Raw genomic sequence first — 16,630 nt, forward strand, 5'->3', positions numbered from 1 at the left:
ACATCAAAATACAATTTGTCAACATTGACTGACAGTGAAGTGACACAACGAAATCATAACAAACAGACATTGTCAAACAAAATGGTAGAATTTGGTAGATTTATTGTTAATTTATATTGCAATCTTGGAAAATATTTACATGTAGTTCAACAAAGAATTCAATTATATGTTTTTTCATTTACGAAAAACACAGACATAAAATTTAATTCAATAGAAGTTCAAGATAGATCACACAAAAAGCTGAAAAGTAAATGCTTTAATCGTTTTCAGCACACATTAACGAAAATAATCTACCATGTAGTAGTTTTATTTCCATCTGGCAATCTTTAGGACAACTAGGGACGTGGTTAAGAAATTGTTTCGTTATAACCGTTGCGCGAAGTGAGGATTTCAAATAACGGTTATCAAATTATTTTATGATTATTATTATCCATAAAAATTGTACAGTAGAGATGAACGGTCTATCTCTACATATATTACCACACTTATATTAAAAGTTATCTTTGAGAAAGAATTTACTTTGCCAACGCGACCTTTTCTTTGAAAAAATAACGGACAAATTTACACCATTTTAGGTGCTTGGATTTCATTTGTTTCTTCTTGCCTTTACAACTGACAATTTGGATGTGTTGCCGGAAAAAAGTAAGGCAACCATTGTACGCAGAAACTAAAAATAATACTTATTTTTACACGGAGGACAAATAAACAATGTAATTCAAAGGTTCATTAAAACTTTAACCAAAAAAACTCATCCATGATTAGAAATAGTAAAGAGGATTTAAAAAAAGTTCGTGTTGCTACAATTTTTTATCTTAACTTTGGTTTGGTTTTGGTTGTACTTGTCGGTACATTCCAGACACAGACTACTATTATAAGAAGGTACTACGTGTTATCACTACATTCGTTCTAAGTATCTTTGTTATGTTTATATAATGCTGATTAATAAATAAAGAAGAAATAAATATATTTAAAATATTTTAAGTGGGTTACTGACGCTTTAATTAGACAAGTCGAAACAACGCTCGACATGTTTCAATACATTTCCGAGGCTTAAAATATTTGAGTCTTACGGGAGTTTTATAGTTAAAATAAATATATTGATTAGTTTATCTCCTATGGGATTTTCAAATTCTGTGATACTTTATTTATTAAAGTAATTATTCTAGATAACTTAACTAGGTATATTTTTAAGCTCCAACAGATAAAAATATAAATGTAAGAATAGCCTATAAATTAAAAATAAATTCAGGGAGTAGGCACTCTAGGCACACAGAAAGTCTCCACTTCTAATCAAATGTAATGAGTTCTATTGACACAATTACACAGTAAGTATAGTCGATGGAAACGAAAACTTTGCCTATGTTACGCTTGAAAGAAGTTTCTGTCACTGCTAGGTGTCGATTTCCACGTCTGGATATCCGTAGCACCTCGATTAAAACTCACCGTAAGATCTTAGATGATCATTAACATCCAACAAATTTCACTTATCAGGTCGTTGATCGTAACATTTCCGTTACAAATTGATTTTTGCATGTGTAGCACGAAAATAGCGTCCCGGGCGTCGCTGCGTACGCGCCGACAGTCGGGACACCAGCGCTGGACGCCTAACCCGTTCCCCCGTTCCGCCCTAGCACCAAAATACATCCGACATTGCGTGAACTCTTATCACATCACCACTCCTTTTGGATTACAGTGCAGTGAAATTTATGTTTGAACCGTGATTAAATTAATCGGAATGTGATTTTGATTTATATTTGTTTGGATGAAGTCCAAGTGTATTTGTGAACCGTATAAGTGCAAGGTCTGCCCTTAATTGTCTGGTAATTTCCATACATATTGTTTGATTATACTTAAGAGCAACCTCCAAATAATATATAGATATATGTAAATATGTACATATAATACATTTATTATTTGATGAAGTGCGATTAATAGTAGGTACTAATCTTATAGGATAATTCTAGATAGATGGTTAATGGTGGATGGATAGATGGTTGATGGTTAGATGGTGTATTGGTGGTGGATGGTTATAGGTCTAGATTAAGAGAAGAAACTGTATAAATATTTTTGTATGACTGTTTGTTTCATATCCAAATAAATAAATAATTTTCTGCTTTGCCTAAAGGTTGACTGGTAGAGAATGCCTTATGGCATTATGTTCGCCTTTTGTTCTTTAAGGTCAACACATAAATAAATAAATGCTAAATAATACGCTAAACCAGGTTTTTTTTAAGTGGGGTCCATGGAGTTCTAGGAGTCCGTAGTATACATACTGGAACCGCATATACATATCAGACATCCACTATATGTGTTACTCAGTTACTATAAAAATACATATTAGAAAATCGTATAGTACCAAAACTTAACGAATTTAATGAGCCCTAAGTGTAATTCCTTATCTTTTTTGGAGAGGGGTCAATAGCATTGTTTAAGGTACAAAAGTTAAAGTTTGAGAACCTTATTGTTTTGGCAGTATAACAGTATTATTTATCAATGTTCATATTCAGCATATCAAAACGTAACCGAACATTGCACATCACATTGAATTAGGTAACCCATGGAGCAATTATATTTTATTTTTAGGTACTTAAAAGGTACGTAAAATTAATCAGGACTATCAGGAGTTTATCAAGTAAAAAACGTTAAATTAACGATAACATAACCATAACCATAACCATCTTAAAGGCCGGTAACGCACCTCCAACACCTCTGGTGTTTCGGGTGTCCATGGGCGGCGGTGATCGCTTACCATCAGGCGACCTGTCTGCTCGTTTGCCTCCTATTCCATAAAAAAAAAGGTATTATATCGAGGTTGAGTTGTTTTGAAGGGCAGGGCAGTTAGTATCTTATTAGATGCATTATCAGCAGCAATGTCTTGTTAAGTATAAGTTTTCTAACTCTTGTGTACCCCTCTTGTATTGGTTCGATGACGCAATAACAATTTACTTAAATAATGATTTGGTTTACACAGAGTAAATAATTATATCCTTAAAGTAATAAATAAGCACTTTCAAGTGAAAAGCTTGTCAATAAGCAATTTTAAATCGCCTACAATATACATTCTATTCAATTCCAGTCAATCCACTTTCAATTAGAATGAAAATTGTATCTATTATATTTTATACATAGTTAAAGTCAGATAAGTTTAATTTACTTTTGTATCGGTATACATAATATAGAATCAGTTTAGAACTTTAGACCTACTGTTAGTACTTACTTGGTAGCTGCAGGCACTCAACATGTACTTAAGAAAAAAGTATAGTTTAACCAAAAAAAAAATTTTTACTACCGTAAATCTTTAGGAATATATGGATTGATTCAGTCCGTTACCCTACAGTCAGACCCGCAGTGCCGAGTCAAACAATAATAGAAGAAGTATCAGACATGTTTCAGCTTGCTTGCAATTTTCAGATCAAATATAAGATGATTATACCATCCCATATATTAAAATGCGACCGCTTAAAGAAGTGCAAAAAGTAGACGGCACCACAAAAAAATGCGTTGTCGCCGTCGATTATACTTGTAGGTGGCGTTAAGTGTCACTTTCGACCATAGATTTATATATTATTAAGCTAGATTGAGTTGTTAGGCCAAAAAGTGTAAAGTTGGGGCTGGTGTCCCTCTCGCACTTATTGCCACTGTCAAAATTATTTGAATGACGTCATCACTGTCATTATTTTTTTAATTGCGCAAATCTTTGGTTTTATGGATTCATAATAATGACTTATCAATTCGTTACAAGGTATTAATATCCTTGCCTCGAAAATAATTAATAATAATACAAAAATAATTTAAGAAGTTTATAACCTTAGTTATCATACAGGTAAAAATACTACTACAATAGTAATCTCTTTAACACTGGTCACACGTGCGAGAGGGACACCAGCCCCAACTTTGACCCTCTCATGTGGACACACTTTTACTAGTCTGATAAGAACGCCTTTCTGCACGGGTGATAAAGTTCAATTTAGTATGGCAAAAAAAGTGTGAGCTCAGTCCCTATTGAAAGTCCATGCTTTCGAGATAGATTTATGGCTCGAGTCAAAAGTGACACTTAACGCAAATCTACAAGTAATCGATGGCAACAAGGCATTTTTAGTGGCGTCATCTACTTTTTGCATGTCTTTAGGCGGTCGCATTTTAATGTGTGGGATGGTATAATTTACTTATATTTAATTTTTGGATTGCCTCAATCACTTAATCGACTAAGTCTAAATTCTACATGCTCACCATTCTATATACGTATATGTACTATACAATAACAGTCAATTCATAACTGAAAATTGACTCCTTAAGTCCTTACCTAACTTCGACTAGGACGGAACCCAGCCCGTTTGCATAAAAATAAAGAGCGTCGGTACTTCATGAATAGGTAACGAACGAGTAGGTAACGAACACTGCGAAAATAAGAAATGCATGCATAATATTATAGCCGCTTCAAAACATACAAGAATCTTACTCACAACACATTTCAGTTTTGTGTTTATAAAACGTCTACGTCGTTGCTTACGGTTGCAATAAAGAGATGCAAAGGGGCACGGCATATTACAAATATATAAAGTTTGACAAATCGCTGAGTATTGCACTGTATACTAACTACTAGTATAATGGATGTATAGGTATGCTGACGTCACCAGTGACGTCAGGACATCTGTCTGGATCAGAAGTCTGGACATCAAAAGTTGGCTCTTATCCAAAACACTCATTCGCTGATTTCTCTGAAATAATGACTATTGTAAAATTACACTTGTATGGTTTCCGCGATCATACAATGAATAATTTTGCTAAAAATGGTACTACGGGCCACTAGGGCATTAACGCTATACAGAGTGTAACAAAAATGGTGGTGATCCGTTTAAGGGCGTACTCAGTATCGTATTCTTATCAGGAAAAAGTAGAAGAAAATTTTTTTTTCGCTAAAAAAATTTTCACTTTTGTATGAGCCGGGCCGCGCGAATCGGTCGAATCTCCATACAAAGATAAAAAATTTTTTTGCGAAAAAAAAATTTTATCCTACTTTTTCCTGATGAGAATACGATACTGAATACGCCCTTCACTTTCGAAACCGGGCTCTACGCGGCGCTACGACATTTTCGCTACATACGGGGAAACCCATGTAATCGGCTACGCTTCTACGAGCGGTGTGCCCGACAGTCGGGTTCTTGGTAGCGAAAGTGTTAAACGGATCACCACCATTTTTGTTACATCCTGTAGAATATTTATATACTGAATGGTAAATGAGATATTATAAGACGACCTTCTTAATCTTATGATTGTGATCTGTGTTACAAAATTAGATTATGTATTAAATAAGGTACCTAAGCTATGTGTTTTGTTACAGCGTAATCAAAATGAGCTTTTAACTAGCCATGAATAACGGCACAAGGCGAGCCTTGACAGGCTCTATCCACAAAATCAGAGAATTTGAGTTGGAAAAAGTAAGTCTTTATTATAGTTATTAAGTGTGTGTGTGTGTAAAAAAAATAACTCGCTTCGCTCGTGGTTCAACTATAGAATCCTTTCACTTGCTCGTTTTTCAATTCCACACTCGGCGTTAAAATACAACTTTGCCCCCTTGTATAACAAATAACTATTTTTATGCTAAGATTTATTGCGCAAGAATTTATTTGGTAAATAATAAAAAATAAAAGTGTCACTTACAGAGTATAGCAGCAATTACCTCAATAAGTTCTTGTTACTCGATATCCTATTCTGTCGTTTTCCTAAATTACAATACAACAAACCATTAATGGATCTTAGTTCTTTGCAATAAACGTTTACAAATTATTAATTAACAGAATATATGATGGTATTTTTATATTTTAAATGTGACGTTTCTTTCTATAAGCGTTAATCATAGTTTTAGATCTAAAGAATGTGATTTCATAACAAAAATAAATTTTCAGGCCACGGCTAACATTCTGGGCACTCATTAGTTAAACTAAAACATTAATATTTTTAACTGATCCACAGGTGTGTTTGGTTGAGGAATTTGACATTCTGCAAATAGTTGGTGAAGGATGGTTTGGAAAAATACTACTTGTGGAGCACCGAGCTTCAGATACAGAAATTGTACTGAAAGCCTTGCCAAAGCCTTATGTGTCTATACGAGACTTCTACAGAGAGTTCCATTATGGATTGCACCTCAGTGCCCATAAAAACATAGTGACTACATTTGATGTTGCTTTTGAGACTGCCGGATTTTACGTGTTCTGCCAGGAATATGCTCCTTTAGGTAAGATATTATAAACATTATGAATACAGCAATACACACATAAAATATACGTAAGTACAAGTATCTATGATTAAAAGAATTAAATCTAATGTTTTTAGATTTGGTACGATATTTTAATGTTTATTTTCACAGGTTCTATTAATTTAATGTCCATGAACTGAAAAAATATCCGTTTGAAAAGATTCGTTTAAAATATTGTCATTTAGCAAAAACGTGATAAAGACCAATTGAGCTGATTCGCTCTTCACTAATGCGTTTTCATTTGGAAACCCGCCAAACGAAAGCTGAATGAATATTAAAACTGACTCATTTCTAATACCGGTCATTGTCATTATAAATCAACGTACCAAAACTATTTATTAAAAATGCTGAAATACGAATTCTTCATACATTCGAGTACCTTTTTTTTTTTTTTTTTTTTAAATCCTGTAACTTCTGATTCCAGTCCCCGCGAATGATACGGGCGGCTGAATTCAAATAATCGTGTTTTTTTTTTGTTCCTGTATGCACAGTATATAAAATCTGTGTGTAATAATGAAATATGTGAAATAATGTAATGATGAATAAATGAATGATAATGAGTTATGTACCATTAAATTTTTTGAGTTGGTTAACTATATAAGTGATAAATTTACAGAATGATTCTAGAGTCGTGTTTTTTGTAATAATTTCCAAAAGGTTATAAGGGTCAATTTTGAGATTTTGACATATGATTTCGTGGTCGAGACGTGGGTTTATAAATTTAGGGCAATATCTAAGGAGATGGTCTATGGATTGTGGAGTGGTTTGATCACATGGGCATAGGTCATCGGGGGTGATTTTGAAGCGGTGGAGGTACGTTTTGTGATAGCCATGGCCGGTGAGAATTTGGGTGAGGTGGAATGATAGCGTAATCTTATTTCTGAGATTTTGGATGTCGTCCAATGTTGGTAGCCAGTTTTTTAAGTGCAGTCCGGTGGTAGAGCTTATATATATGTTTTTATGAGTTTCTTTGGTCTCTGTTCGGCAAAGGCGTTTTATGTAAGATACGGGGATCCGGTCGAAGTCAGGAGTGTTATGAAGTGTAGCGGCGATTTTTGCTTCTCTATCAGCGTCCTCATTTCCTGCGATTCCCACGTGTGCTTTGATCCAGCAGAAAGTTATGGACCCAGTTTGTTGTAACAGTTTAATTGCCTTGTGGATTTTGTTTACGGTGTGGTTGGTGCTGCTTCTGTTAGTAATTTCTTGAAGAGCTGCCATGGAGTCGGAGAAGATGGTTATATTTTGGAGTTTCAATTCTAGGGATGTTTCGCAGGCTGCCTCTATAGCAACACATTCTGCCTGGAAAGCCGTGCAACATTCATGTAGTTTTATCTGCTTGATGGTTCTCTTGCCGTCTGGATAATATATGACATTCGAGTACCTACTTACTACTTGTGTAGTAGAAATAAATAAAAACTGGCATCATAGAATCGCCAACCAATGAAGACATGGTATAAATAAAACAAAGTCGCTTCCCGCTTTAGCTGTCAATCTGTCTATTTATCCATATGTATGCTTAGATCTTTAAAACTACGCAACGGATTTTGATACAGTATTTTTAAATGTTTTTTTAATGCATTTAATTTGTTAATTCAAGAGGAAAAGAACAAAGTATTATTCTTATTTTATTATATATAAATATTTATTTTAACAAGCTACTAACATTAAATTAACTATAAAATCAAAACTAAAGTTGAACTATGTTAACTAAGTAGTCTAACGCCGTGTCTTGCGTAGGCGACGGTCGCGCGACCGTCGCGCGACGCACCTCATCGCATCGTCTACTTCCATATCGATAAGGTTTGATTTCGTATGCGTCGCATCGCCGTCGCGCGACCATCGCGCGACCGTCGCCCACGCAAGCCACGGCGTAAGTACCTATGCATCACAAAAAATTAAGCTTGCTTTGTGTATGTAATTATGTATTTATGTCTGTGGCGCCGTTAAAAAGCTATTTGCGAGTCGACAGGTGTTATTAGACAAGTTTGATCAGTTCACCAGTTGAATTACTTTTGAAGCTAGTTGAAATTTTTAATAAATTACAATTTACAGGTGACCTCACATCGAATATGCTGGACACAGGAATTGGAGAAACTCATACAAAACGAGTAGCTAAACAGTTAGCTTCAGCATTGGAACATCTTCATCAAAGAGATTTGGTGCATAGAGACGTAAAACTTGACAACGTTTTAATATTTAAATCAGATTTTTCACGAATAAAACTTTGTGATTTTGGAGAGACCAGAAAAGTAAATTCCTTAGTCCGAAGAAGAAACGAATGGCTGCCGTATTCTCCTCCCGAAGTATTAAAATTACCCATGGATGCAAGTTACAAGTAAATATATGTTTTTTATTTGAATTTGATTTTTCTACCACGCCTAAATTGATGATATTAGAAAACGCAAAAGCAACAGTTATTTAACGTTTTTTAGTAATAGTACATAAATTATTATTCTGACATGTAGTAGCACTAAGTTATATGTTTTTCTGAATTGATTTCAATATCATTTAAAGTTTATTTATTAGCAATAGACTGAGGAACATAATGTGAAAAATTCCTAGCAACACTATGTTTATCGTAAAATTACTAAGAATGTATGCGCCCATTACTCACATTGTATGTATTTCTGTTTTTAGAGCGTTAATAACACACGACGTTTGGCAATTTGGAATCGTTATTTTCATCTGCCTCACGGGTTGCTTGCCGTGGCAAAAGGCGGCTTTTGACGACCCACGGTACACAAGGTAAATAGAGTTAAAACCTGAAATTTCGATATATAGAGTTTTCAATAAAATCTACCTTATTCAACCCTTTCTTTGTTTTAGCTTTTACAATTGGTATAACAGTGCGAATCCTTTAAAGAAACAACCAAAGTTATGGAAAATGGTGTCATCAAGAGCCCAAAAAATGTTTAAGAAGTTTGTAGAGCCCAGGGAAGACAGAAGAGCGACCAATTTCCAAGAACTGTCTAGATATTATGATGATCGATGGATGGCTAAAGGTTACACGGATAGAGTTGGTACGAAAAAGTTATTATTTAATGCATTTTCATGATATGACACAACGTGTGACATATTGCATACGAGAGTACAGTGAATATTGAGCAAGTGGGATAAAAGAGTTTGTTTGTTTCCTTTCTTTTAGTGAATATTTTAAATATATGATTTTGACTCATGGAGACCATATACATCTCTAAGGAGAATTAGATATAAATTTTATTTTTAGTTGTGACATTTAGAGTCATTTGCACCTCTAAAGTAATTTTAGACTTTTTTTTTTGTATTTGTACTTTTTATATTAAAATTTAGTGTAGTTCTTGGTTGTAATTGAGACCTTTAGAGACCTTCTACATCTCTAATTAATTGTATAGAGTTAACTTTAGTTAGAACTTAGAATTAGTATATAATAGTATCAATTGTAATTTCAACTCAATTTTAAATATTTTTTAAATACCAATGTAACATGTGACGTGTAAAAGTGCCCCTGTGGCCTATTTGCTGAATAAATTATTTTGATTTTTTTTTGAGAGAAATTCCCGTTCAGTTTGTACATTTGGATCACGTCTCCGATTTTGATAAAAATTGGTAGGCTGATGGAGTAGATGCTGATGAGATTGCTGAGCAAGACCCACTAGGTTTCCCAAAATGTCCTATGTAGTTTGTATGAAACCTTCCTTTTTAGGGTTCCGTAGTCAACTAGGAACCCTTATAGTTTCGCCATGTCTGTCTGTCCGTCCGTCCGTCCGTCCGTCCGCGGATAATCTCAGTAACCGTAAGCACTAGAAAGCTGAAATTTGGTACCAATATGTATATCAATCACGCCAACAAAGTGCAAAAATAAAAAATGGGAAAAAATGTTTTATTAGGGTACCCCCCCCCCCTACATGCAAAGTGGGGGCTGATTTTTTTTTTCATTCCAACCCCAACGTGTGATATATTGTTGGATAGGTAAAAATGAATAAGTGTTTACTAAAATAATTTTTTGATAATATTAATAGTTTCGGAAATAATCGCTCTTAAAGGAAAAAAAAGTGCGTCCCCCCCCCCTCTAACTTTTGAACCATATGTTTAAAAAATATGAAAAAAATCACCAAAGTAGACCTTGTAAAGACTTTCTAGGAAAATTGTTTTGAACTTGATAGGTTCAGTAGTTTTTGAGAAAAATACGAAAAACTACGGAACCCTACATTGAGCGTGGCCCGACACGCTCTTGGCCGGTTTTTTGTTACCAGATTTCTATACATTTTCGGTAACAAAAAAGGAAAGTTTCATACAATCAACCTAGGACATTTTGGGAAACCTATGTATAAACTTAACGGGAATTGCTGAAAAAATAATTTCATGATTACTTTTATCTTTTTTTGAACGTTGTTTTATTGTTACATAATAAAACAACGTTCAAAAAAAAATTTAAATATAATAATTATAATATTTAAACACTCTATATTAATAAAATGGATATACATATAACTTTGTTAATGCGATCCTTTGTTTTTGTCTTTTTTTTTTTCAGCGGGAAGTGACATAGATGAACTCTGCCCGTCAATGTATAGTTTCCACAGCGATGTCAATGAAAAGAATATTCTTTTGAAACATTTTCGAGACAATGGTATTGAGACAACGGTTGACCGTCAAGCAAAAAAACAAAGGATACGTGATTGGATACAGAATAGTGTCATCGAAGAAGGCGATGAAGATGTACGTAAAATATCATTACAGTCACTTACAAAACACAAAAGAAAAATAAATTCATTGACATGTAAAAACTGTGGGCCTTCGTATTAAAGGGTTAGCCAATTCAGAAAAAAAGTTTTTTACGCGTTGAAAAGGAAATTCTTGTATTTTTATATGCTCTTATAATTATCTGCACAGCATTAATTCTTTTACTCTTTTTTTATTCTTATTTTAATGAAAACTTGTATATTTTAAGGACGAAGAAAACCCCGAGCTGATGTTTGACGAAGAAACTGATGAAGAACTTCAAGAAACATCGCGAGGACACCCGATTGATGAAAGTCACAGAGTTACATTACGTTATGATACTGAAAAGCACATAAATCCTAGAACTGGTGAAGTAATTGAAGGAGTTAAACCTCCACCTGAGAAAAACCCTCTTTCTTACGACGTTCAAAACATTGAGCCTGTTGCGCCAGCAAATGTCGTTCGCAGGTACGGGGTCAAAGAAGAAGGTTCATCTCATAGCTCCACAAAAGACAGCGCATATGGTTCAATGGAAGGAAAAGTAAATACGAGTTCTGCCACTTATAGAGTAGAAAATAAACACATCACGAACGTAGAAAAATCATATAATAATTCACCTAGTAGATCATTAAGTGGTTCATCTATACCAAATCGATCACCAATGACCACCCACGCTCAAAGAATTCAAAAAACTGAAGAGGTTTATTCGAAAGAAATCGAAAGCGCAAAAGGAAGCACATCAACACTACATTCCTTAGGAAATTCATCAAGATCTAACAGCTTGCAAATATCACGCAACGGCTCTCTCGACAGTTCATTAGTTCAAGCTAATAACGTTCAACTTCAAAATGATAATGTTATTGCAGCTTCTAGGCCACACAACCCAGTCGTAACACAAAATGGCTTCAGTCCTGGCCCGAGACAACAACAGACGAAATCTCAAGCTTACGTATCTATGAAGGAAACTGCATACGATATCGTGCGCAACGAACCTAGTTCTACGGCAGACAACACAAATTTAACTCAAGCATTAGTACCCGATAGCCCGTACACTTCAATGATGAATATTGTTCAGGGCCAAATTAAGATTAGTCCACATGGTAGTGAAACTAACCGAAATGTAGTTAATGTTTCAGTTACTAATGTTAATCGCAGTAAAAATAAATAATTGCTCAAAGTGCAGTTGCTATGAATTGTTATAATTCAAGGAAGTGTATTGTTTAATACAGAATCATCCTTTAAAGTGGTTAATCTACAATTCTAAATCATTAATAAAGATCTAGTCATTGTTATTTATTTTTCCCCTCACTGGCTCGGAAACACGCGTTTTGTCCTTTAATACCAGCGGGTAAAAATGCATTTTATCCACTAGTGGATAAAGTAATTTGACCTTGAATATAGCCAAATGTTCTGCTTTAAAATTGATGAAAGTGGATTAATCTAGTGATAAAGATGTTTTACCACCTGTGGAACTACTGGAAGCAGTGATAAACTTGTTTTTAGGGTTCCGTAGTCAACTAGGAACCCTTACAGTTTCGCCATGTCTGTCTATCCGTCTGTCCGTCCGTCCGTCCGTCCGTCCGTCCGTCCGTCCGTCCGTCCGTCCGTCCGTCCGTCCGTCCGTCCGTCCGCGGATAATCTCAGTAACCGTTAGCACTTGAAAGCTGAAATTTAGTACCAATATGTATATTAATCACGCCAACAAAGTGCAAAAAAAAAATGGAAAAATATGTTTTATTAGGGTACCCCCCATACATGTAAAGTGGGAGCTGATATTTTTTTTCATTCCAACCCCAACGTGTGATATATTGTTGGATAGGTATTTAAAAATGAATAAGGATTTACTAAGATCGTTTTTTGATAATATTAATATTTTTGGAAATAATCGCTCCTAAAGGAAGAAAAAGTGCGTCCCCCCCCCCCTCTAACTTTTGAACCATAAGTTTAACAAATATGAAAAAAATCACAAAAGTAGAACTTTATAAAAACTTTCTAGGAAAATTATTTTGAACTTGATAGGTTCAGTAGTTTTTGAGAAAAATACGGAAAACTACGGAACCCTTTACTGAGCGTGGCCCGACACGCTCTTGGCCGGTTTTTTTACGTTGTAATTTCCTCGCTATAGTGAGGGGAAAAGTTTTGTGTTACACACGGGTGCAAATGTATTTTACTTCTCGTGTGTTGAAAAACTCGCCAAGTTCAGGATTCTATTTTCGAACCACTCGCTTCGCTCGTGGTTCAACTATAGAATCCTTTCACTTGCTCGAATTCCACACTCGGCGTTAAAATACAACTTTGCACCTTTATATAACAAATAACTATTAGTAGTAGTAGTAGTAGTAGTAATCACTTTATTGTGTACAACAGTTTATATACAATTTGGTTATATACAGTTTATTAATGGTAGCAAGTAACCGATTAGTAAAATAATGAAGAATCTGACTGATAAAATATATAAGTCAAATTAATCACTTTATTGCCGATAACTTTAGACAGTAGGTACTTTAAGAGGAAATCTCTTACAGACCTTACAGTACACTGTATAATTAGTTATTTGAATTATTATGCAAATACATACATAAGCTCTCATTACCCCTTGTACCAAAGGGGGATATTCAATACATATTTGATTATGATAATTAGTAATAGTTATTTAGTGTTCCTTTAATCATAAATACTGGCCTGAGTTCTCATTGAATTATAACTCAGTGAATATTCAGTTACTGCTTCGCTTTTATATATATAATTAATCTGGGTTTAGAAAACTTGATATCTCAATTATAAGGCATCAATATTATTATTATAATGTGGTCATCCTTACCTCTATAAATATATGTTACAGTGCTCCGAAGGTCCCCAACCATCGCAGCCTTTCATTAACAGCTAATGGTAGTCATCTCTCCAATCTGTTTAAAGATTGTTAAATTGATTCCTTCTGAATCACTAAGCACTTAATCTAAGACACAGTTATGGATAGATCAAGGTTAGGAATTATTTACACAATAAGAATTATTGGGTTTAAACGTTCAAGACATTCTCAAAGGTGGACACATGCGAACATTCAACATACATCCCTCATTCATCAGGTTATGCCAGTCACTCTGTTGGATCTCCTGACTACAAACATGAAGCTCACGTGCTAAGGTTCTGGAAATCTCGAAACAACCTATATGGAAGACATCTCCAGATCTGATACTAAGACGACGGTGCACCGTATCCACAATTTCTATAGTCTCTATCCAGCCCGACATGGCTAAAGAAATTAGAGTTCATGAAAGCATGGTAACATATAAATTAATTCATCATGTCGATCGTCGTTTTATACTTTCTAATTGGGATATTTATAAATATTGGTTTATTCTAAATACTTAGCTTTATCTCGTTAACTGCGAATTGGAGATCTTCGTGCACAAACACTGATTCTAATATAGTTTATGAATTTAAAGTTTAAGAGTTTACTCACAAAATATGAAAACAAGATGTCACTCACCCATAGACAAATTTACTTATTTTTTCTTTTCTTCATAATGTTGCTATTTACAATTTTTACAATCATCGCGTGTTTCGCGACACTCCCGCCTCTCAGAAATTAATTTATGGCTGACATCAAATCTCGCGTCCATCTATGAATTTTTTGCATAGCTTGGACCGCGGCAGTTCTGCGTTGAGCACCTGAATCAACAGCTTGACTCGAGGCTTCTTCATTGTCAGATTCTGTGTCAGTAATGGGAGTTTGTACTGGAGCAGTATCCTCTCTTTGTGTCAAATCTGAATCTATCAACAATTCACTGTGGTCATTTAAATTTAATTCATTTTCGATATCATTATTTGAATTTTTATGATTGTCCTCAGAACTTCCTGCACTTGTAGAGTCGTACGCCTGAGTCTCATTAGTTCTCAATGGTAAGGTCTGAGATTCTTCTTCTAAGTTAATGCATACGCCTCTAGCTTCATTGTCTAAGGATGTTCTGATAGGATCTTGGAAAGACGTATCTTCATCAGCTTTCAAAGGATATAAATGTGCTATTGACCTTGTGAATACACCGTTTTCTACTTTAACCTTTGCAATTCTACATAAACCGTCTTTTCCTTTGATTAATTCTAAGATTGTTCCCACCTTCCATCCTTCCCTATTCTTGGCTTCACCCTTTATTTGTACTACATCTCCAATCCTTGGAATTCTCTGACACCTCACCCTTGCTTGTTTGGGTGAATTTCGATATCTTTCTCTTAAGCTCAACAAGTACTGGTTTAAGAACATTTCCTTGTATTCGGCCATTATCATGTTGCCTCGGTTCCATCCTTCTATAAGTTGTTTTTTAATAAGTGAACCGGATAATGGTAAGCTTTCAGTGAGTACTTCGACACTGAAACACTTTCCTGGTGTCAGAAAATCTGCAGGTTTGAGAATGTGATCTACATTTGCTCCCACATATGTGAGCGGTCTTGAATTGATTACTGCCTCAGATTCTTTCATTATTGTCAATAACTGGTTATCAGTTAAAATGTGCTTTTCCAACGTTCTTTTTAAACAATGTTTCACTATAGAAATCAATCTTTCATAAGTCTCTTTTATGAGTTTTTCAGTAAATTCACAATCTTTTGGCAAAAGGATTGGATGTTTTGCATCAAATGTTAAATCTGAATATGTCAAGCGACCGTCACAGCGTAAGATTCCATTTGTGTCACAGAACAAACCTAAGTTGCGAGCTAGACTTGTCTTTTTTCCTTGTACTTCTTCTAAAAACCATTTTTCTTGTAGCTGTCTTATTTCTTGTACTTCAGGGTCTAGGTTAGGCCCAGAACAAGATTTGGTTGACAAGGTTTTTGCTCCTTGATGTTCTTCTGTCTTGGACGGACCCTCCCCCAACAGAAGAGAAACTTCAATATTCGGATTTTTCGGCCAAGTTTTCACATCATGTCTTAAGAAGACTGGTCCTTCTAGCCACCTCTTCCTCTCTTCTGATGAGGCATTCGGCCGCGTTGCGACATCAGCTGGATTTTGTCCAGATGGAACATATCTCACAACCAGTTTTTTGTTCTTTTTGATTTCTTGTATTCTTCTGGACACGAACGGTTCCAATAGTTTGTCTGAGTAAAACCAGCTTTTCACTATTTGGCTGTCAGTCCATAATATCATCTCACTTATATTCAACTGCAGGAATTGTAGTACATAGCTTATAAGTCTACTTCCAATTAAAACGCCCAACAATTCGAGTTTAGGTATCTTCAGATTTTCTTGATCTTTGATGGGTATAAGTCTTGATTTACCTATCACAAATTGTACGTTATTTCCTTGTACCAAGTATACAACAGCCGCATATGCCACCATCGAAGAATCTGTGAAACAATGCAATTGTGCTTTCTTCTCATTTGGTACAGTCATCTTTCTTGGTAGACTTATTGATTGAATTTCATCTAGGTCTTCCCGTATATTTATCCATTCTTGTTTCCTTTCATTAGATAACGAGCTGTCCCATTTGATCTTTTCCTTCCATAGTTTTTGTAGAAGTAACTTGGCTGGTAATACTATGGGTACACTAAAGCCACACAGATCATATATTGCAGCAATGGTTTTAAGAATTCCTCTTTTAGTTATAGCATTTGTCTTGTTTATCTGTGCTCTAAGATGTAATGAGTCTTCTTGTAATTTCCAGTTTAAACCTAAAGTAT

The 16,630-nt window shown here is 34.9% G+C and overlaps 1 protein-coding gene across 4 annotated transcripts; it reads left to right on the forward strand.

Annotated features, from left to right (window-relative positions):
* The first annotated feature begins 1,426 nt into the window (after positions 1-1,426).
* LOC125231720 (serine/threonine-protein kinase SBK1) lies at positions 1,427-12,356 on the forward strand. Of its 4 annotated transcripts, none has more exons than XM_048137265.1 (9): positions 1,430-1,820; positions 5,342-5,438; positions 5,974-6,235; positions 8,309-8,591; positions 8,894-9,001; positions 9,083-9,276; positions 10,770-10,954; positions 11,187-11,498; positions 11,824-11,979. In XM_048137265.1, the coding sequence occupies exons 2-9, from the start codon at positions 5,370-5,372 to the stop codon at positions 11,848-11,850; spliced, it is 1,440 nt and encodes a 479-aa protein (XP_047993222.1). In that variant the 5' UTR covers positions 1,430-1,820; positions 5,342-5,369; the 3' UTR covers positions 11,851-11,979. The 4 variants fall into 4 exon arrangements, with proteins under 4 accessions (XP_047993221.1, XP_047993220.1, XP_047993222.1 ...); XM_048137266.1 differs by having other exon boundaries at positions 11,187-11,425; positions 11,824-11,952; XM_048137264.1 differs by having other exon boundaries at positions 1,427-1,801; positions 11,187-12,356.
* The last annotated feature ends 4,274 nt before the right edge of the window (positions 12,357-16,630 follow it).

Source organism: Leguminivora glycinivorella, chromosome 12, assembly GCF_023078275.1.
Source record: "Leguminivora glycinivorella isolate SPB_JAAS2020 chromosome 12, LegGlyc_1.1, whole genome shotgun sequence".
Classification (NCBI taxonomy): Eukaryota; Metazoa; Arthropoda; class Insecta; order Lepidoptera; family Tortricidae; genus Leguminivora; species Leguminivora glycinivorella.

Bases quoted from the DNA above. Each gene is read 5' to 3' on its own strand.
- LOC125231720 (XM_048137264.1), top strand. From the start codon at position 5,370: ATGAATAACGGCACAAGGCGAGCCTTGACAGGCTCTATCCACAAAATC. The intron at 9,002-9,082 runs GTAAATAGAGTT...TCTTTGTTTTAG, and splicing joins GACGACCCACGGTACACAAG to CTTTTACAATTGGTATAACA. The intron at 9,277-10,769 runs GTACGAAAAAGT...TTTTTTTTTCAG, and splicing joins AGGTTACACGGATAGAGTTG to CGGGAAGTGACATAGATGAA.